Source organism: Petaurus breviceps, unplaced genomic scaffold, assembly GCF_028583685.1.
Source record: "Petaurus breviceps papuanus isolate PSGF00001 unplaced genomic scaffold, PetGlider_PUasm1.0 176, whole genome shotgun sequence".
NCBI lineage: Eukaryota > Metazoa > Chordata > Mammalia > Diprotodontia > Petauridae > Petaurus > Petaurus breviceps.
In genome coordinates this window covers 13,932,211-13,954,747 of record NW_027185771.1, presented here as the reverse complement: position 1 = coordinate 13,954,747, position 22,537 = coordinate 13,932,211, and the positions used below count along the sequence as shown (strand labels likewise).

Below are 22,537 nucleotides of genomic sequence, written 5' to 3'. Positions count from 1 at the left end.
GGGGGTGATGCGCTGACAGGGTTGGAGCCAGGACCAGAGGAAGGCTCGGGAGAGGACGGAGGGAGCTGGGGAGGGGGGCGCCCTCAGACCAGGAGCTGGGGAGGGGAGGATGGAGGGAGGGGCTCACACTGGAATGGAGCTGGAGTGGGGGGCTCAGGGAGAGGCGGGGGCGCGGGTCAGGCGGGGGCGGAGACGGAACTGGGCCCAGCCTAGGCTACTGACGGGCTTGGGGGAGGAGGGAAGATTCGGGAGAGGACGGGGCGGGGGGAGCTCTAGAAGGGCTCACACTGGGATGGGGCCGGGGCGGCGAGGGGGGAGGGGAGAGCAGGCAGGAACGGGGATGGGCCGGGCCCGGCCGGGCCGAGGCGCTCGGGAGGGCAGAAGCCGTCGGGGGAAGGGGGCCCCCCGGCCGGGGTCGCAGCAGGCCCTACCTGCAGACGCGCAGCGCCCGTCCAGCAGCGGCTCCCGCCAGTCCAGCCACAGCGCCACGCCCAGCTGCGCCGCGTCCGCCCGAGCCGCACCCCCCACGTGACCGCGGCTGGCGCGGGGCGGGGCCGTTGGCTGCCTTGGGGCGTGCGGCCGGGGCGGTTGCCTTGGCGACGAAGGAAGCGTTAGGGCGCAGCTGCAGGAGGAGAGCCGAGTGAAAGGTTTGTCCAGCTGGCCCTCCGAGGCGGGCGGAGGGACCCAGGCGTGGGAGGGGCTCGGCCGCGCCGGGGTCTGTCCCAACGGGAGGGGGGCAGAGCGCCGCTCCACCACCACTACCCCCCCCCCCCGTTCGAAGCGCGCCTAGGACGGGGCTGCGGGCAGGGCTCGGGGCCGGGGCCCCCAAGAGGAAGTGGCTCGTGGAGGGGGAAAAGCGCTAGGTCGGAATACCCTATTTCTGTTTTCACAGTCACACAGTCTCCTTGGACAAGTCAGTTCTCTTCCCCTTAGTTTCCCTATCTATAAAATAAGGGGGAGGAGGGTTGGACTCAGTTGATCTCTGAGGTCTATTCCTACAATATTTGGCTGGTAGTGGGCCTCCATTGAAATAGTCTCAGTCCTGGGGAGGACTTGCTTAAACCATAAAAACTGCCTTTCGAGTATAATTTCTAAGATGCGAGTAGAACCTGCTTGAACATTGCACACATGTATGTGTTTGCAGAACTAAAAATGCATCCAGAATCCGGAGCGTCTGTCCAGGAAGATGGAACTGAGCCTGGGAGTGTGCCGGAGGACTGTAGAAACGGAGAGGGTGTGCTGATAACCGATGCAGGTAACCCCTGCGCAGGGAGCTCCCAGCTCAAACTGTGCAATACACTTCAGCTAGAATGAGTGACTTCTAGAAACAATAACAGCTCTCATTTCTACAGGACGTTAAGGTTTTTATAGCACGTTATTGTATCACAGAAAAATATGTGAATAAAACATTTATTAAGCACCTGCTTTTGCCAGGCACTATGCCAAGCACTGGGGATACAAAAAGAGGGGAAAAAGCACAACACAGTACCTCCAGGAGCTCACAGTCCAATGAGGAGACCACATGCAAATAAATATATACAAAGAAGCTACATACAAGATAAATAGGAAATAACTGATGGAGGGAAGGCACTAAAATCAAGAGGGGCTGGGGAAGGCTCCCTGTCAAAGATGAGACTTAAAAGGAGCCAGGGAAGTCTGTAGGTAGAGTTGAGGAGGGAGAATGTTGTAGGCATGGGGGACGAGCCAAAGAAAGTGCCTAGAGCCAACAGATGAAGTATCTTGCTCAGGACGCCAGAGTCACTGGACTGAAGAGAGTCTCGGAGCACGTTCTAAAAAGACTAGAATGGTAGGAGGGGGCTGGTTTACTAAAAGTTTTAAATGCCAAACAAGAATAATTTGTATTTGATCCTAGATGTGATAGGTAGCTACCCCTTCTAGCTTACATCCTATCAAAACCACTGCTCATGATCCCCCATTGATGTATATAAACTTATTATTAGTTAGCCAGAAAAAAATATTTCAAAACAAAAGCATATAACTATAACCTGTGGCCCAGGGTCCCTCAAACTCTGGGTTCACATGGACCTAGTGCAGTCTTAGGGACTAAACACAAAGATTAATTTCTCTTAGCAAATATATGTTATTGTTGTTCATTCATGTATGACTCTTTGTGACCCTGTTTAGAGTATTTTTAGCAAAGATAGTGGAATGGTTTGCCAGCTCATTTGACATGAGGAAACCAAGTCATATAGGGGTAAGTGACTTGTTCAGGGTCATACAGGACTCTGAGGTAAGATTTGAACTCAGATCTTCCTGATTCCAGGCCCATTGCTCGATCCACTTCACCATCTAGCTGCCCCAGCAGATATATATACCCACTCAGAGTTTTTGCTGGGGAATCTCCCAATTTATGTTGTCTGTTTCCACAGATATAGGTAATCACCTACCTAGCTGCTGTTCAAGCAAGTACTGTTAAGCTAACTCTTGGTAACAAAATAGTGGTAATGGGTAAACCCACGAGATCACCTCTATTTAATCCCAAGGCAATGGAGAAAATGAACCCTATAATGAATGTAGAGAAACTCTTAAAAGCCTACTGTCAACACAATTCTCCCTCTCCATGAGTTCCATTTTTCTTTAAGGTTCTAGGTTCTTCCAGACTTAGCTCTACCCCACGTTTCTGGAAAGGAACAGAAGTTAGATTAGCCAGAGGCATACTAGTCCAAATTCGAGGATTCCTCCTTGGAAATCTTCATCTTCTAAGGAGGATGCAGAGGTTCAGGCATGAAATTGTGCATGCACTCTTCTCAGGCCATGTGACTGAGCACATGTATCTGTGATGTGTTAAACCTTCTAGAAAACTGTCCTCAGGTCTTTCTTCTCTGACCTGTAGTCAGAAAAAGGAAATAAAAAGCCCAGAGGGACGAGGAATTCTCTGGGCTCCCATGTGCTTCTGCTTGGGGGCAGCCATGAATCACTTCTGGAGGTGAGGGAGATGGTAAGGGAGCCGCCGGCTCTATTTCCATTCTCTCTTGGGGAAAAAGAGTAGAAGGGAGAAGGTAAAAAGCAGTCAGAAGAGGCTGTGTACTTCCTTGGATCAGTGTCGATCAATTTGATGAACTTACCAGGAAATGAACTGGTTTTTGGAACCTCTGATTGCGATGTGGTGACCATTTTCTCCTTGTTAGAAGACAAAAGACAACTTTTGGTTTTGTTGGCTTGGAGCAGACCTTGGTGCCTCCCAAGGTTTCAGTGAACTGGGGCTGGGCACCTATGATGAAATAGCTCATTTATTATGGAACACTGTTGTCAGAGAAGCCACTCCTTTAGGGTGGCCTTTAAAAGGAGTCTTCACTGAAGACTTGGAGTTCCTTTTTCTTTTCTGCCTTCTAGAGATCAAGGGTGTAGCTGGTAGACAGTGGAGAGAACTCCTTTGATCAGCCTCATCTATAATGAAATAGCATGGGAAAGGGGCGGCCAGGTGGCTCAGTGAGTAAGAGCACAGGCTCCAGTGTTGGGATGACCTGGGGATCAAATCTGGGCTCAGATACTCCGCACCACACCCAATAAAAACTGGCCGTGTAACCTTGAGCAAGTTACTTAACCCCAATTGCTTAAAACAACAACAACAAAAAAAGAAATAGCATGGGAAGAAAAGGAACAATAGAGCATTCTCCCTACAGACATATATTCCATCCATTGGAAGAGTGGGCACCTGAGCAATTTGCGGCTAGGGACTCTCAGTGAAAAGGAGGGTCAGAATGGTTAAGTGCCTTACCCACTATCATACCATTAGTAAGTGCTGGGATTCTAATCTGTGTCTGTAGACTCCCAGGCTAACACTCCTCTGAATACTGCAGGCAAGGTTCTGAAGGCAACCTTCATATAGAAGCCTCAGTTTCCTTACTTGTTCACTGAGGGTAATAATATTCCATACCCCAAAGGAGGATCAAATGAGATAATGACTTTATAGGCTTTAAAGCCACATAAATGTGAGCCATTCTTCTCTCCTACTTTGTGATTAGTAAATAGTTGAAAGGGGAAAAGTCATGCTATCAACTAAGCCTTTCATTTTCAACAAGTTTTCATCTCTTTTCTCACTAAACTCTATCTTTAAAGTTCTGCTGATAAAATTGAAACGGACTAGTTTTGTGTTTCATCTCCTTATATTGTTTTCCATTTCTCATGTTCATTCTTTAGCAAGAAAATATATGCAATGTGATTCACAAATTTAAATATTAGTGTTGACAATATTTTTTCCATTAAAATGTTAAAGATGAAATTATGTGTATATTTGAGATACTAATTTTGTGCAGAAATTTTTTTCAGTTGTGAAAGTGAGTTTAATTTTCCAAATTGGTCTGATTTCCCTTTGTCTCAGGGATATTGCATATTCTCATACCTACTAGACAAGCATTTATGGATTGCATCAATATATTCCAGCCCTCAAAATATTATCATACATAGCCAAATAAGTTTGGAAGCCACTGTTCTATAGTTCTAATTTTTCACCTCTGGATAGGGGAAAAGTGACAAAACATAACATTTTGTACACATGAAAGTTTAATTATACTTCATTCACTGCTGTGTGTTCATTTTTTCCCCCTCAATTACATGTAAGCAAAAACTTTTTAACATTTGTTTTTAAAATTTTGAGATCCTCATCCTCACCCTCCCCTTTCCTTGAGAAAGCAAGCACTTTGATATAGATTGTACATGTGGAGTCATTCAAAACATTTCTACATTAGTCATGTTGCAAAAGAAAACACAGACTTTAAAAAAAAACAAGAATAATAAAGTTTTAAAAGTATACTTCAATCTGCATTCAGACTTCAGTTCTTTCTCTGAAGGAAGATAGTATTTTTCATCATAAGTCCTTCAGATCATCATATAGCTAAGTTGTTCACAGTTAATCATCATGAAATATTGCTGTTACTAGGTACATTGTTCTATTGGTTCTACTTATTTCACTTTGCCACAGTTCATGCAAGTCTCCCAAGGTTTACTGAAAGCATCCTGCTAGTCATTTCTTAAAGCATGATAGGATTCCATCATAATCATATCCTACAACTTGTTCAGTCATTCTCCAATTAATGGGTATCCCCTCAATTTCTAATTCTTTGCCACTACAAAAAAAACTACTATAAATATTTTTGAACATAGAGGTCCTTTTCCTTTTATGTCTTTGTGGTACAGACCTAGCAGTGGTATTGCTGGTCAAAGAGTGTACACAGTTTTATAACGATTTGAGCATAGTGCCAAATTAATCAGTTCGCAGCTCCACCATCAGTGCATTAGTGTGCCTGTTTTCCACTTCCCAACATTTGTCATTTCCCTTTTCCATCATATCAGTCAATCTGATAGGTGTGAGGTAGTACACCAGAGTTGTTTTAATTTGCATTTCTCTAATCAATAGTGATTTAGAGCATTTTTTCATATGACTATAGATAACTTTAATTTCTTCATCTGAAAACTGCCTATTCATCTCCTTTGACTGTCAATTGGAGAATGAATTGTATTCTTATAAATTTGATACATTTCTCTATATATTTGAAAAATGAGTCCTTTATCAGAGAAATTTGCCATAAAAAAAGGTTTTTCAATTTCCTGTTAACTTTTTAATCATAGATGCATTGGGTTTGTTCATACAAAAAAAAATTTATGTGATGTAATCAATTATCCATTTTATATCCATAATGCTCTTTATCTCTCTTTTTTTTTTTTAAAGTAATCGGAGTTAAGTAGCTTGCTCAAGGTTACACGGCCAGTTATTTCTGGGTGTGGTGCTGAGTATCTGAGCCTAGATTTGATCCCCAGGTCATCCCAACGCTAGAAACAGTACTCTTACTTCCTGGCCGCCCCTAAGCAATTGGGGTTAAGTAACTTGCTCAAGGTTACACGGCCAGGTGTTTCTGGGTGGGTGTTAAGTGTCTGAGCCCGGGATTCAATCTCCAGGTCATCCCAACACTGGAGCCCGGTGCTCTTACTTGTTGTGCTACCTGGCCTCCCCTGCTCTTTATCTTTTGTTTGATCATAAATTCATCTCTTATCCATAAATCTGACAGGTAAAGTATTCCATGCTCTCCTAACTTACTTATGATGTCACCCTTTATATCTAAATCATGCACCTATTTTGACCTTAACTCAGTATACATTGTGAGATATTGGTCTATACCTAGTTTCTACCAAAACTGCTTTCCAAGTTCCCTAGCAATTTTTGATAAATAGTGAATTCTTGTTCCAGAATCTTAGATCTTTGGGTTTGTTAAACACTAAATTATTACAGTTATTTACCATGGAGTATTGTGTACCTAATCTATTCCACTGATCTACCACTGTTTCTTAGCCAATACCAGATTATTTTGATGATTACCACTTTGTAATACATTTTGAGATCTCATACTACTTAAAGTACCTCCCTTCACATTTTTCATTGATTCCCTTGATATTCTTGACCTTTTGTTCTCCCAGATGAATTCTTATCATTTTTTCTAGCTCTGTAAAATAATATTTTGTTAATTTGATTGAGTTGGATAAGTAAATTAAGTTAGGTAGAATTGTCATTTTTATTGTATTGACTTGACCTGCCTATGAGCAATTACTATTTCTCCAGTTGTTTAAATATGACTTTATTTGTGTGAAAAGTATTTTGCAATTGTGTCCATATAGTTCCTGGGTTTGTCTTGGCAGGTCGGCTCCCAAGTGTTTTACATTGTCTGCAGTTATTTTAAGTATAACTTCTCTTTCTATCTCTTCCTGCTGGACTTTGTTGATAATATATAGAAATGCTGATGATTTGTGTGGGCTTATTTCATATCCTGAAAAGTTGGTGAAGTTATTAATTATTTCAAGTAGCTTTTTAGTCAGTTCTCTAGGATTTTCTAAGTTTACCACCATATCATCTTCAAAGAGCAATGGTTTTTTTTTTCCTCTTTGCCTATTCTAATCTTTTGATTTCCTTTTTCTTGTCTTATTGCTATAGCTAGCATTTTAGAACAATATTGAATGATAATAATAATGATAATGGGCATCCTTGCTTCACCCCAGATCTTATTGGAAAGGCTTCTACCTTATCCCCATTATGATGGTTTTAGATAGATACCTCTTAACATTTTAAGGAAAACTTCACTTATCCCTGTGCTTTCTAGCATTTTTAATAGGAAGGAGTGTTACATTTTGTCAGAAAGCCTTTTTGCATCTATTGAGATAATCATATGATTTCTATTCATTTTTTTATTGATATGGTCGATTATGCTGATAGTTTTCCTAGTATTGAACCAGTTCTACATTCCTGGTATAAATCCCAGCTAGTCATAGTGTATGATCTTTGTGATAGATTCCTGTAATCTCCTTACTAGAATTTTATTTAAAATTTTTGCAGCAATATTCATTAGGGAAACTGATCTATAGTTTTCTTTCTCTTTTTTTAGCTCTTGTTTTAGCCCTTTCTGGTTTAGGTATCAGCACCGCCAGTTGTGTTGTAAAAGGAATTTGGTAGGACTCCACCTATTTTTCCAAGTAGTTTCTGTAGTATTAGAATTAAATGTTCTTTAAATGTTTGGTAGAATTCACTTGTGAATTTTTTCTTAGGGAGCTCTTTTATGACTTGTTCAATTTCTTTTTCTAAGATAAAATTATTTAAATATTCTATTTCCTCTTCTGTTAATCTGGACAATTTATATTTTTGTAAATATTCATCCATCTCACTTAGATTGTCAGATTTATTGGCATATAACTGGGTAAAATAGTTCTTAATAATTTCTTTTTTTGAATCAAATTAACTAATGGTTTATCTATTTTATTGTTTTTTCCCCATGAAACCAGCTTCTACTTTTATTTATTAATTCAGTGGTTTTCTTCCAATTTTATTAATCTCTCCTTTGTTTTACAAAATTTCCAATTTGGTTTTTGAGTTTTTTAAATTTGTTCTTTTTAAAGTTTTCTTTAGTTGCATCACCAATTCATTGATCTGCTTTTCCTCATTTTATTGGTGTCAGTTTTTAGAGATATAAAATTTCCCCTAAGTACTGCTTTGGCAGCATCCTATAAATTTTGGTATGTTGTCTCATTAATGTAACTCTCTTCAATGAAATTGTTTATTGTTTCTATGATTTGTTCATTGATCCACTTATTCTTTAGGATTAGATTATTTAGTTTCCATTAATTTTTAATCTATATATCCACAGCTCTTTGTTGAATATATTTTTATTTCATTATGGTGTGAAAAGAATGCATTTAATATTTCTGCTTTTCTGAATTCAGTTGTGAGGTTTTTATGCCTTTAATACATGGTCAGTTTTTGTAAAGGTGCCATGTACAGCTGAGAAAAAAATATATTTTTTATTCCCATTGAGTTTTCTCCAGAGGTATATCATATCTAATTTTTCTAAAATTCTATTTATTTATCTTCTTTCTTGTTTATATTATGGTTAGATTTATCTAGTTTTGAGTGGAGAAAGTATGGTTTTGCTGTCTATTTCCTCTTATAACTCATTTAACTTTTCCTTTAAGAATTTGGATGCTGTGCCATTTGGTGCATATATGTTTAATATTACTTCATTGCCTGTGGTACCTTTTAGCAAAATATAGTTTCCTGATGTATCTCTTTTAATTAGGTCTGTTATTGCTTTTGCTTTATCTGAGGTCATGATTTCTATGCCTGCTTTTACCTCAACTAAAGCATAATAGATTATGTTCCAGCCCCTTATTTTAACTCTGTGTGTCTCTCTCTGTTTCAGGTGTGTTTCATATAAACAACATACTGTTGGATTCTGATTTTTAATCCATGCTCCAATCCACTTCCATTTTATGGATGAGTTCATCCCATTCATACTCACAGTTATGATTATTAATTATGTTTTATCTCCATCCTATTTTTAACCTGTTCATCCTTCTCTCTCTTTTTACCTTTTCCCTCCTCTTAAGTCTCTTTTGCTTTTGACCACTACCTCCCTTAATCTGCTCTCCCTTCCATCAGCACCCCCCTCCCCCCGCTTCCCTTCTCTTATCCCTTTCTCTTGCTTCTTCCCTGTGGGGTAAGATAGATTTCTATATCCAATCGAGTTTGTATGTTATTATCCCTTTCCGTGGATTCCAATGAGAATGAGGTTCAAGTGTTCCCCTCCAACCCCCCTCCATTTTCCCCTTCACCATAAAAGCTCTTCCTTGTACATATCTTTTATGTGAGACAATTTTTCCCTTACTTCCTCTCCCTTTCTCCTTCTCTCATTGCATCCCTCTTTCTCAACCATTAATTTTTTTATATCATCCTATCATAATCAACTCATATCCATGCCCTCCGTCTATGTATACTCATTCTAAGTACCCTAATAATGATAAAGTTCTGAGGACTTACAATTATCCTATGGTTTGTTTACATAAAATGTAAACTTTTTAGTTTTATTAATTCCTTTATGACTTCTCTTTCATATTTATCTTTTATGCTTCTTTTGAGTCTTGTATTTGAAAGTCAGATTTTTTTATGCAGTTCTAGTCTTTTCATCAGAAAGGCTTGAAAGTCCTTTATTTCATTAAATGTCTATTTTGTTCTCCTGAAGGACTCTACTCAGTTTTTCTGGATATGTTATTCTTGATTGTAAGAATAGCTCCTTTACCTTCTAGAATATTGTATTCCAAATCCTCTGATCCTTTAATGTGGAAGCTGCCAAATTTTGTGATCCTGACTGTGGCTCTACAGTATTTAAATTGTTTCTTTCTGGCTTCTTTTAATATTTTCTCCTTGACCTGGAGCTCTGGAATTTGGCTATAATATTCCTGGGAGTTTTAATTTTTGAGATTCTTCCATGAGATGATTAGTGGATTCTTTCAATTTCTGTTTTATCCTCTGGTTCTAGATAGGAGAGCAGTTTTCCTTGATCATTTCTTGAAATTTGATGTCTAGGCTCTTTTTTCTTGATGATGGCTTTTAGGATATTCCAGGAATTCTTGAAATATCTTTCTTCTTGACTTATTTTTCAGGTGAGTTATTTTTCCAATGATACATTTTCACATTTTCACATTCTTTTGGTTTTGTTTTATTGTTTCTTGGTATCTCATGGAATCATTAGTTTCCACTTGCCCAATTCCGATTTTTAAAAAATTAGTTTCTTCAGTGAGCTTTTGTACCTTTTTCTATTTGACCAATTCTTCTTTTTAAGGAGTTCTCTTCAGTGGATTTTTTGTGCTTCGTTTTACTATTTGACCAATTCTGTTTTTTAGGGTGTTACTTTCTTCAGGGTTGTTATTGTTGTTGCCTTACTTTGTTTACCAAGCTGTTGACTCTCTTTTTATTAGTCTTGCATTAGTCTCATTTCCTATCCCATTTTTCCTCTACCTTTCTTTATTGATTGTTAAAATCCTTTTTTAATTCTTCCAGCAGTTTTTTGTTGTCTTGTATCCAATTCACATTTTTCTTTGAGGCTTTGCTTGTAGTCCCTTTGATATCATTGTTTTCTTTTGGGTTTGTGTTTTCGTCTTCCTTGTCACTATAGTAACTTGTTATGGTCAGTTTTTTTATGAACTTATTTGTAGGAATATTTGAACCCAACTTTTAAGATATTGTTTTGTCTCATAAAATTGATTTGACATGATATTAGTTTATTCTTATTTCAATAATAAAAGAATCTGTAATTTAGTTGTCTTGGCATACTCCCTTCACAATTTGGTATAGAATTTTTTTTAACAAATGTGTAGAACTTTGCCTGTAATTGTGTAGGCTATTGTGACCTTTGTATGTATTTTATTATGATCTTGATTCTGGCAGCTTTCTGAGATTACAGGTACCTACCCCACAGACTGAGAAATATGACATCTGTTGATAGTATCACAACATAATATCAGTTCTAAGAGATGATAGAGAAAGGGAAATACAATAATTATCTATGTTATGACTTCTGTATAGATCAAGAATTGGAGGGACTAGAGAGGGGGAAAGGAACAGGGTTCAGGGTCTGGAAGATCATATCTGCATAAAGAATTCATAATCTGCCTCTGCTTCGTGGCATTTGCAGTACGGGTTGAAAAACTTCCCACAAGTACAAGGTAGAGGATCTCTGGTTAGACAATGATTTGCCTTAAAAAGATTTGGGCCTTGATGTGAGTTAATAGCATGATATGGCAGCCAAAAAAGTTAATGCTGAATTAACCAGGCTGAATTAAAAGAGGCCTTGTGTCCAGGAGTCATCCAGGAGGTGATGATCCCACTTGTACAGTGCCCTGGTCGGAGCCTCCCTGGGGCATTGTGCTCCATCCCATCACCACATTTTTGTAAGGCACAGAAATTCTAGAGGAAGGCAACTATGATAGAAGGGGACCTTAAATTCATAATCGAAGGAACCTGAGATATTCAACATTTAAAAGAGAAGACTGTTTGAAGAGAGGTAGATAGGATCTGTCCTCCAGTGCTTAAAAGAATGTCATGTGACAGAGGGATCACATTTGTCCTATTTGGCCCCCAGATCACAGAATCAGGAAGGTTGTCACAAGAGAAGAATTTAGGCCTTGAAGCCATCCAAACAGGAAATGGGTTTCCTCTCACCAGAGGTCAGGCACAAAGGTTGGATGGCCTCTTACCAGGTTGTCGTCACTGTAAGGATTCTTTTTCATGTATGGATTGGACAATATGACCACAGATGTCTCTACGCTAGAAAATTCTGTCATTCTACACAGTCCTCACACTTCTAATGCTGTGAGTGACTGATTCAATTGTAACGACTCAATTGTAAGGGATAACAGCAGCTGCTTCTGTAACCCTTCGCTGTTTACCAAGAGCTTTACTCTCGACAGCCTGGGGAGATGGTTGGTACAATCATAATCGTGCCATTTTAAAGGGGAGGAAACTGAGACTCAGAGTCTTATTTTGCTCAGTCACGGGGCTAATAAGCAGCACAGTCAGGACTTGAACCCTGGGTCTTTGGATTTCAAATCTAGTTTCATTCTGCTACATCGTGCTGCCCTCCTAACTAAGCCAGCAGAATATGAGCTAAAAAGTTCATCCCAGGACAAAGACCTAGGAATCATTGTAAGACATTCTTTCCTCTAGTCTATTCTTAATCTCTTAGAATATTACCTTGCATCTCTACAAAATGGAGATAAATAATACTTGTGCTACTTACCTTACAGGAAAGCCTTCTTGTAAACCTTAAAGTGCTATGGGAGTGTGTATTGAAGTTACTCTTATGTTCCCTAATGATATTCTACCTAATGTGCCCCTCTAATCAAAAAGACCAAGAAAATGCAGAAATCCATCTGAAAAACAATATATTTTCCTACCCTTGTTATGAAACCATTGTCTCAGAACCTCTTATTTTTTATTCATTTAGCACCATTCATGATGGGTGGATCCCGTGGTAGAATTATGTTTTTGGATGCTTGTTTTCCCAGTGATCTGAGTTAACCTCACTTTCCTGTGAAGAACCATTAAATGCTAATGTAACATGTAACATATCCAAGATGGAAGGGAACTTAAAGGTTCTCTAGATCAATACTTCCATTTGACAGACAGATGAGAAAAGTATACCCTACTGAGACAGTGAGGGGACTTCCCAAGATTTCCACAGAGATTTAGTTTCAGAGGGAAGGTCTTGCATTCAGTTCAACTGATTAATGTTGGTTCTCTTTCTTCTATTCCATGCTGCATTAGAAGAAACACCAGTGGCCCCTAAGCAGCCCATTAGAATTTGTCTGCGGTCTGACTTCTAAAGAACCTGTGCATCCTGATGTTAGAGACGCTCTGGGTATAGGAGGAGGAAAGAACAGCTCGAGACAGTTGAGAATGTTGTCTGCTCTGAGTGAGGGAAACAAGAAGGGAGAATGTTTATGGGAAAGTGACTGATGTGTCAAAGTTAAGGAAAAGCGGTCCCAAGAAGAAAAAAGTTTAACATCTATAAGTTCAGAAGGAGAAAGAATGGACCTATAAACAAAGCTGTGAGGTTGTCTAGAGCTTTTCTGTTGTCTGTATACAGCCAAACAAAAAGGGAAGCAGCTGGTGGTGTTAGTACTGGGCTGATAGTCGTAGAAACTCTCAGTTTTTAGTCCCAGGTTTTACTGACAAGGCAGAGACCCGGGACTTGATCCCCGTGGATATTGCTCTGGACATGGAATCAGGTGATCTGGTTCAGATCATTATTGTCTTCGTGGTCATGGGCAGGTTACCTAGCCTCTTGGCATCATAGGCACCTGCACCACCTCACAGGCACTTGGAAAAAGCTTAAAGCGATATGTATATTGTTATTAATACTCTATACAATCTCACAAAGTTTAAGGACTCAGGTGAGAGATTTGACTAATTCACCTCATGCTAAGGATGTTTAAGGATGAAAATTGGAAGGACAACAGACAAAAGATAGAAAAGATCTGTAAAGATGTTTATACCTAAATCTTTTACCATCAAGGACAATGGAGTCATTGCATTTGGACTCAACTTCGTGTTCCAGATATGTTTTTTGAAGAAGCAGAATAAAACAAAGGGAAAAGCATCTGAACTAGGTCATATGTATAGAGAGGAAGTACTTGCTGGATGTGATAGTTTTGATGCATTGTTAAGGTTTATGAAGGAGAGGGGAAGATACCAAAAGAGTGAAAAAATCTTGGACTTTATTACCTCTAAAAAGTAAGTGAGAGATCATCAATACTCCATACACCAATTCAGAAGGGAACAAGTAGGTTTTCTCAAGTGACATTCCACAGTAAAACTCATTTTTACCATCACCCAATTAATATAACACAACCTGGGACTAGAAACTGAGAGTTTCTGCGACTATCACATATCACACTATAATGCAATTGCATTAGAATTAATGTTTGTTGACTATTAAAAACTATTTGATTCAATAAAGTAAAATGCTACAGTAAAGGTTTGGGAGAGGGTAGAGGTGGAGAGAAGTAACATGGTTGGACTACACTTTAAGAAAATCACTTTGGCCACTGAGTGGACTGGGGATTGGAGTGGGGAAAGATGAGGCAGGGAGGCTAACCAAAGAGCTGTTGGATAGTCCAGGCATGAAGGAAGGGATGAAGGCCTGCCTCAGGTGGCAGCTATTTGAGTGGAGAGAAAGGAATGCATAGGAAAGTTGCTGTGAATGTGGAAAAGCTTCATAACAAATCAGATATGTAGGAGAAGCGAGAACGAGAAGAGGACAACGCCAAGATCGTAAGCCTGGGTGAACAGGAGAACAGAACGGTGCCTGAACAGCAATAAGAAAGTTGTGAGAATCTGGGAAATAATGAGCTCTGCTTGGGACATGGTGAGGTTGAGACGCCTGTACATGGGACATTTGGTTTGAAATGTCCAGAAGGCAAATGATGGTTAGGACTTGGGAAGGATATATAGAGCTGGGAGGCTCTGCATAGAGATGGATACATAGAGCTTGGAATCATGTACATAGAGATGATACTTGAATCCATGGGAGGTGATGAGATCACCAAGCAAAATAGTATAGAGGGGGAAGAGCAGAGGGCCTGAGACAGATCACTGAGGGACAGTCACATATCCAGCAAAGGAAACTGAGAAGGCTCGATTAGCAGGAGAGAGCAGGGTCCCAAAAACCTAGAGAGAAGAGAGTATCGAAGAGAAGAGTATGATATCAGCATCAGAGGCATAGAGGTCAAGAAGGAAGGGGGCTGAGAAAAAAGGCATTAGATTTGGTGATTAGAGCAATTTAGTTGTTGGTGAGGTTGGAAGTCAGAATGAAGGGGTCTAAGGAGTGAGTGAGAAGAACGGAAGTGGAGGCTTCTCGCAAAGATAAATTTCTCATGAATTTTAGCCAGAGAAATGGAGGGAAGATAGAGATAGAGTGATGGCTATAAGGGATGCTATGGTTCAGTGAGGGCTTTGTAAAGGGTGGGAGAGAGGTGGGCGTGTTCATAGGTAGCAAAGAAGGAGCCAGTAGAAGGGGTGTGATTGAAGAATTAAACAAAGAGCGCGGCTCCTAGGAGGACTATTCTTTGTCCAACCAGGATTGCTTACCCAGTGCAGGGTTAATTGTTTAAGCCTTAATGAGTGTTAGACCCTGATTTCTGACAAATGGATGCAGTTCAGTCTTGGGTACTACCTTCTAATCTCTATGGTCCATTTCCCACAACCCCTCCCCTTTCACTTCATTCATTTGAGTTCTCTCTGGGGACTTGAGAATCTGGCCTGTGTCTCTTAGAAAGGTCCTTGAAAGTGATGAGGCTAACAAAAGGATTAGTCATAGAATCAGGTTATGAATGGCAGCATAGAACAGGCACTGAGACAGCCCCTCTTCCTAGATGCTCCATGGCCCTTTCCCTCAGTCCCTCAGGTGTTTAGTCACAGCCCCAGTTAGCAGAGTCCCTGCCTTGTGCCCCACTGTTGGCTCTCCTCTGCCCTCTGGAGTCTGGGCACTCCCTCACTCCTGAGTATGCATATGCCTGTCATCACTGTCCTGCTCTCAGTGTGTGGCCTCTCATCTCAAAGGTCAGCCCCAAAGGACTACAAGCATCACTGCCAGACATCAGTGTTCACACAGTTCACAGTTGGACCTTAGAACTTCTGGATCTTCACAAGACAGAGAAGTCATTTCTCCAAGTCACACTGAATTACTTATGACCCTCTACCTAGAAACCCCACCTTTCCAAGCCCTGGGTACTTTCTACTATCAGCTTCCCTATTACTGGGGAGGACACCACCTTCCCTGGTCACTCAGGCTCCCAAGCTAGGTTTCCCTCTGAACTTATCACCTTCTCACACCCTGGATCCAATCTGTTGTCAAAACCCATCATTTCTACCTTTGCAACATCTCTCAAATATGCCTTCTTCTTTCATCTGATACAGCCACCATCCGGGTACAGTCCCTCATCTCCTCATGCCTGGACTCTGTGCCACTTCCAGGTTCTCCCCTTCCATCACCCAGTAAACCCTCTTCTTTTGAAGTCCATACAATCCACATCTTCCACCCAATCAAAATCCTCATGACTGTTTTTTCAGACTCCCACTCCCCTTTCTTCCTCAACAACTTCAGTACCTCGCTCACAGTTTTTCCCCTTCCCCCCAACTCCTGCCCTCATACTAGGGAACTTCAACATACATACTGACTCTCCTTCAAATACCCCAAGCACTTCTCACCCTACTCACTTACCATTACCACCTCTGTTACTCTACTTCAGCCACACACAAACGTGGTCATACTCCCCATGTTCAATAGTTCTAAAATCCCTCATGAGACCATAATCCATTCTTTCCACTTCTCCCTCTGTCCTCCTTTATCAAACCCTACTTTTTGTCCACACCATGATCTCCAATCCCTTGTCCTCTAATTCTCTCTGACTCTTATCTCCTCTGAACTAGCCACCTTCCCTCCTTTTCTCCATCTTGACCCTTGGTGAACCAGTTCAACTATACTCTGCCCACTTTCCTTGAGTACTGGCTCCCTTATATCACCAGTTATCCTCTGCCAAGCCTCAGTCTTGGATAACTCCAATCATCCACCTTTGCTCCTACACATATGTTGTTGAATGAAGGTGGTCAAAATCACATAACTATTCTAACTGGGTCCACTACAAATTTATGTTACACAACCTCTCACTGCTATTACCCAATCTTACTATGCCTCCCTAATCAACTCACCATCCCATTCTCCACAGTGGCTCTTCCAAACTTGTTCATCCCTCCTCAAATCTTCTATGAGTCCTCCTTCCCCCACTTTCTCAACTGAGAACTTTGACTTCATGTTTTATTGAAAAAAAAGTTGAGCCCATTTGCCAAGAGCTCCCTCTTCTCTCCTCTTTCTTATATCACTCAGATGCCTTCTGTCTCTATCTCCTCTTCACCCATCTCACACTCTACCTATATAGGCTGTCTCCTCCAACAGATTGCTCCCACTCATTATCTTCACCCTCTCACTTATCTTCAATCTCTTCCTATCTTACTAGCTGTTTTCCTGCTACTTATAAACATGCCCATGTCTCCCCCTTCCTGAAAAACCCTCACTTGAGTCTTCTGTACTTGCTGACTTCAATGAGGATGAAAATAACATCAAACTCAGCTATCACACTGATGGTAAATTATTTAACTTGAAAAGGCTATAAGCCAAGACTAAAGTTGAGGGAGAGTTGGTGCATTACTTTGTGTTCATAGATGATGGTGAACAATGCAGTCTCTGAGGCAAAAGATACATCAACAACAACAAAAAAATTGATTCCCTGCTGCTTATGCTAATTTTGGCCTAAGAATTACATGAAATTAAAAGAAAGAATTAGAAAAACCAAGGAAACAGAGTTTCTCCACCGGGCAGCAACACACCAGCCGTACGTGGAGCCATTGGTTACAGCAAATGGAGACGTTTTGAATACTGTGAATAAGTTCACTTACCTTGGCAGTGTACCTTCCAGGGATGTTTCTTGAGCTAAACTGTCAGGCATTCAAACTACTTCAGAGAGCACAACTCCAATGGCCATGTTGTTTGGATGCAAAACATATGCTTGCTAAAAAGAATATTTTATGGAGAACTCACACAGGGCAAGCATTCACATGGTGGTCAGAAGAGGCCATACGAGGATGTTCTCAAGATCCGTCTTAAGAACTTTGGGATTGATTGTATGACATGGAGACGCTGGCACAGGGGCACCTCCAGCATGGCATGCCCACATCAGAGAAGGTGCTGTGCTCTGTGAGCAAGGCAGAACTTAAGTAGCTCAAAAAAGATGTGAAAGAGGCAAATTCAGAGAATCCACCCCAATGTTCATACAGACTATTCGTGCCCGACCTGTGGTAGAGCTTTCCAAGCTCATATTGGTCTGATCAGTCACAGTCCTTCACACTGTAACCTGACACAGCATAGTGATGTGCATTTGCCTAAAAGACTATTTTGTGGAGAACTCACACTAGGCAAGAACACTTTCAAGCCCTCTCTGAAGAACTTTGGAACTGATTGTGAGATGTGGGAGATACAGCATAGGACCACCCAGCATGGATTTCAACAGGGCTGCACTTGAGAACCTAGAGGCCTTGAGGCCACAGGTTCCCCACCCATGGTCTAGACAATGATGGAGAAAACTGTAATAATGCAGATTAAACCTAAAAGTGCTCATGCGTGCATTTTCTTCCAGGGAGCCCTCAATTCAACATTTACCAACATTTACCCACACACTACTGATCAGACTTAGAAAATATGTACATTTTCTTTGTTTTTCTGTTAGAATGCTGACATTAACTGCAAACAGACTTTAAAATGCTGGCATTAACTTCAATTAATGTTTGGAATCCCTTTTGTGAAAATTATTGCATGCAACTTTTGCTGGTATTACAAAGAAATCTCTCTCTTTCAGAGATAAAACCTACAGAGAAATCTACAGACCCTTCTTCAGAAAAACAGTACCAAAATGAGCAAAAGCAAAACGGTGCTCAAAACTCAAAAAATCACTCCTCAAGCCGAAAAACTAATGAAGAGGACAGTCGTCAGAGGTAATGTCACATCTAATGATAGTCTCTTGATATTTTTTGTGGAAGCCTAGGCCAAAAACAGTACTATGGAATGAGCTCCTATCTCCTTAGGACAGAACTATCCTAAAAACTAGTATTAGAAAATGCTGTGTAGTGTTACATTATAATGTTGTTTTTTTTTTTTAAGTATTGATCCTAGACATAGGTAATATCAAACTCAAATCCCTGGGGCTTCATAATGACTTAGAAAACCACACAGTAACATTATGGATATTCTATTGTATTTTTCATTTATTTTGCTAAATATTCCCCAATTACATTTTAATCTGGTTCAGGTGTCACTCAGGAGAGTTGCCCCTCCCCCCCCCCTGGAGCCTCTGAGGTATCTTTGCTGGATACATTCAAAAGGAAAGAGTTAAACAGTTACCTTACAGGCATTAAGCTTCCTAACTATTTCACTATACACACTTTGGGCCCTTCTCTTAATCACTGACTTTTTTCTTTTATTCATCCTGATTTTCTTTTTACTTTTAAAAAATTTATTGTTGCATTTTCTTTTGATCCAGTAATCACTTCCCAGCAAAAGCCCCACCCTCTACAAAAAGCCAGGAATGGAGTGGCTGTATCCTTTAACTTGAACAGTTCTGACTGTTGGAACTGAATAAGAGTTCTGTTGCCATACCCTGTAGATCTCATTCACATTGTTGTAGTCATGATGCAGACCGTTCTTTTGGCTCGGCATTCTTCACCCTCTAGTAATCTTCATTCAGAATTTCTCAGATTCCTCCAAAGCCTTCACATTTGTCATCCCTTAGGTGCAGCTATATTTCATCTTGTTCACCTATTTATTCCCTAATTGTTCAGACCCATGTTTTGTTTCTTCCTCTTTATTGTCATAAATAACGCGATGATAAGTGTTTTATATGTATAGTCTTTTCCTCTATCTAATATCCTTGAGATGTAGTCCCAATAGGAAAATTTCTAGGTCAAAGGTTATGAACAATTTAATTTAACTTTTTTGGATAGTTCCAGATTGTTTAACATAAATCTTATAACTGACTTTTTAAAATCGCTTAATTTACTTTGTTATGATTTCAGAATGACGAAAAGTTTCCTTAGAAAACTTTGCAAGGAACAAAAACTGTATGTGACTCCAGAATTAAATGACACGCTTTATTTACACTTCAAAGGTAAGGCTTCTGTTTTCAGACAGGGGTTGAAAGTTCACCTGTAGGACCCAAAAGGCAGATGGAGCAGAGCAGAAAGAGGGTTGGACATGGAGTCAGAAAGCCTAGATCTTATCTTAACCTTTCCCGTGCTACCTGGGTGATCTCCTGCAACGGATGCTCACTGGCCTCAGCTTCTTCTCTGAGAACAGAAACCCTACCATGCCTTCTCTTACCATTTCGCAGATTACTGTCAGTGAAATAATGTATATAAAGGGGTTTGTAGGAAGGGAGAAAATAAGCATTTATTAAGCACCTAGTACATACCAGGTACTATGCTAAGTATTTTACAGATATCTCATTTGATTCTCTAAACAACCCTGAGCACTGTTTCTTTAATGAAGGAAGTAGGAACTGGGACCAGAAGTCTACCCATTCGGTTCTTCAGAGAGGCAGAGTACTAGGCTTGAATTGAACCCCTCTGCCTCCTTAAATACTATCAGTCTAGAGGATGTGGTTTATCAAGTTCACTCTACCTTCTGATTGCTGTTTCATCAAGGGAGAGAGGGGTGTGGTAGGGAGCAGGAAGCTAGACTCTCAGCTTTAATGTAAAGCTTGACTCCCTTTCTACAAAATACAAATTCCAAAATGAAAACACATAGAAATTAGCAAAGAAACCTATTTATCCAATTCGATAGCAAACAGAAATCAGAGAAAGTATACAAAGAACACACACACATGCATGCGCACACACACACATATACACACACACGCATGCGCACACATACACATACACCAGATAATACAGGGTGAAGGAGCTCTCCCAGTGGGAGTGAGATAACTCAGTTGAGAGTCCCAGATCTCACCCAAGGAAAAGTTCCCAAAGTTTCTAATGTTACAGTCTGGGGACAGGGATATGATGGAAACTGCCAGCTCTTCTCATGTTGGCTTTCTCTCAAAGTCTCAGCAACCTGAAGTGGGGCTGTCATCAGCCATCTTCTCTCTGGAAGCTGGAAGCCCAAAGCACCCCAAATTCCAAGAGACTCAGCAACTTGAAGAAAGCAGAAGAACTTTCCTCTCTCCCACCCTCATGTATCAGCAATGCCATATTCACAATGCCTATAGAGATTACAAATATGCTGATATAATTATCCATCACAAAATACGTCATGCTTGCCATATGGGGAAATAAACTGGAAAATTTATTAAGATACCAAAAGACTGAGTCCCAAAACTAGAAAGTGAAAGCCATCAGAGTAGTTATGACATTGGCACAGGTAGATAAAGTAGAAAGCACCCACATTTTCAAGCCTTTAAAACAGAACAGGCTACCTCAGGCAAAGGTCCTCCTCTCCCCACGCACAGCAACCACCCAGCGTCCTGGAAGCGCACTCCCAGCAGCTCAGGCCCCTGGTAGTCCTCAGCAGGAGTCCTTAGCAGAAAGTCCTTAACAGTCCTAACTCAAAAAGGGCTTCGCGCTGCTGCTGCCTCTGCTGCTGCTGCGGTGGCCACCACCGCCAGCCACCACAGGAACGCTAGCTTGGCTTTTGCTTTCTCTGGCTTTCGCTTTCTCTTGCTCCACCCCTTCCTGCTATGTCAGCACGTCCAATGGGGCATGGAAGATCTTTAAATCCCATAACCCTTACACCTCGCCAGTTTTGCTCTGACCCTTACACAGGCATGGGTCATTGCCCTCTTCTGCTAAGAAGAAAATCCCATCTCAGTGAACTTTGGGACTGGGGTCACTGTAGATTTACATTTTTTGGGACAACCATTTCCAACACAACAATGTCAATAAAACAGCAATGGGCTTAGGGTGGTAGGAGTTCCTCAAATGCAATACTGTCGTTTTGTGTTCTTTTTATCAGGATTCTCTCCCATTGATTATTCAAGGCCCCTGTGATTCCACCTCCTCCAGGAAGTCCTCTAAGCTCATTAAGGCCTTCTCCATTTTTGGCTTTCTTCACTTTTTTTTAAACATTACTCTCTGAAACATACATTCCAGCCTCTAATTTTATGCATTGTGGCACTTAAAAATGCTTTTTCATGGTCTTCACTAATTATTTCATGCCTCCTTCTCTGCCCTCAAGAGACAGGAAGTCATCTCTCCCTAAGTTTCAATGTCTATTCACCGTGATCTCTAGCATAATGCTGAATACATAGTAAGCACTCAATAAATACTTGTTGAATTAATTTTCCGATTGAAATACCTCTCTTGTATTCTCCCCTTTTCCTTTCCATCTCCATGTACTTTTTTCTCCTTACTATCCTTGGCATTCACCCAGCTTACAAGCGTAGGACTGATACCTTAGACATGAGTCCTATGGGCTAGCCCCACTCTACCCCTCCATTTGATAGATGAGGAACCTGATGCTTAGAATTAGGAAAGCAGCTTGCCTGAGATGCCTAGGCAAGATCCCCAGCAGCCTAGCTCTGGGACCTGGGAATTTTTCTTTAAAAAAAAAAAAATAGAGGGGCGGCCAGGTAGCACAGCAAGTAAGAGCACTGACTCCAGTGTTGGGATGACCTGGGGATCAAGTCTGGGCTCAGATACTCAGCACCACACCCATAAATGACTGGCCATGTAACCTTGAGCAAGTTACTTAACCCCGATTGCTTAAAAAAAAAAATAGAGGTAGAACAGGATGAGTCACACATATCTTTTGCCCATCCTGTTGTGACTAGCTTCAGGCAAAACTAGATTGATGTTTACCTTAGAGTGAGCTAGCTGGCCCAGTAAGCTGGGCCCCAAGTCAGGAAAATGTAAGAAGCCTCAGACACAGACTAACTGGGTGACCTTGGGCAAGTCACTCAACCACTGTCTGCCTCAGTTTCCTTGACTGTAAAATGGATATGATAAGAGCACTTATAGGGATGTTGTGAAGATCAAATGAAGTCATATATTTGTAAAGTGCTTAGCACTGTGCCTCACACATAGTCGGCACTATATAAATCCTTTTTTTCCTTCTCTTTCCCCTTTATTTTCCCCTCTGTTTTACAACACCTTCAT

General features: G+C 40.7%; 2 protein-coding genes across 4 annotated transcripts in view; one reads left to right on the top strand and one right to left on the bottom strand.

Annotated features, from left to right (window-relative positions):
- Window positions 1-558, bottom strand: part of HSDL1 (hydroxysteroid dehydrogenase like 1) — a 21,311-nt gene extending 20,753 nt beyond the window's left edge. Inside the window, exon 1 of one of the 3 annotated variants that reach the window (XM_069085657.1) lies at window positions 432-558. The gene's annotated coding sequence lies outside the window, so the exon portion shown is untranslated. The remainder of the gene's footprint in view (window positions 1-431) is intronic. The other 2 variants (XM_069085655.1, XM_069085656.1) reach the window with 2 other exon arrangements.
- Window positions 552-22,537, top strand: part of DNAAF1 (dynein axonemal assembly factor 1) — a 35,492-nt gene continuing 13,506 nt past the window's right edge. Inside the window, exons 1-4 of the mRNA XM_069085653.1 lie at window positions 552-647; window positions 1,145-1,255; window positions 18,247-18,382; window positions 19,460-19,551. Coding sequence (XP_068941754.1) covers window positions 1,153-1,255; window positions 18,247-18,382; window positions 19,460-19,551 — 331 coding nt within the window. The 5' untranslated portion in view covers window positions 552-647; window positions 1,145-1,152. The remainder of the gene's footprint in view (window positions 648-1,144; window positions 1,256-18,246; window positions 18,383-19,459; window positions 19,552-22,537) is intronic.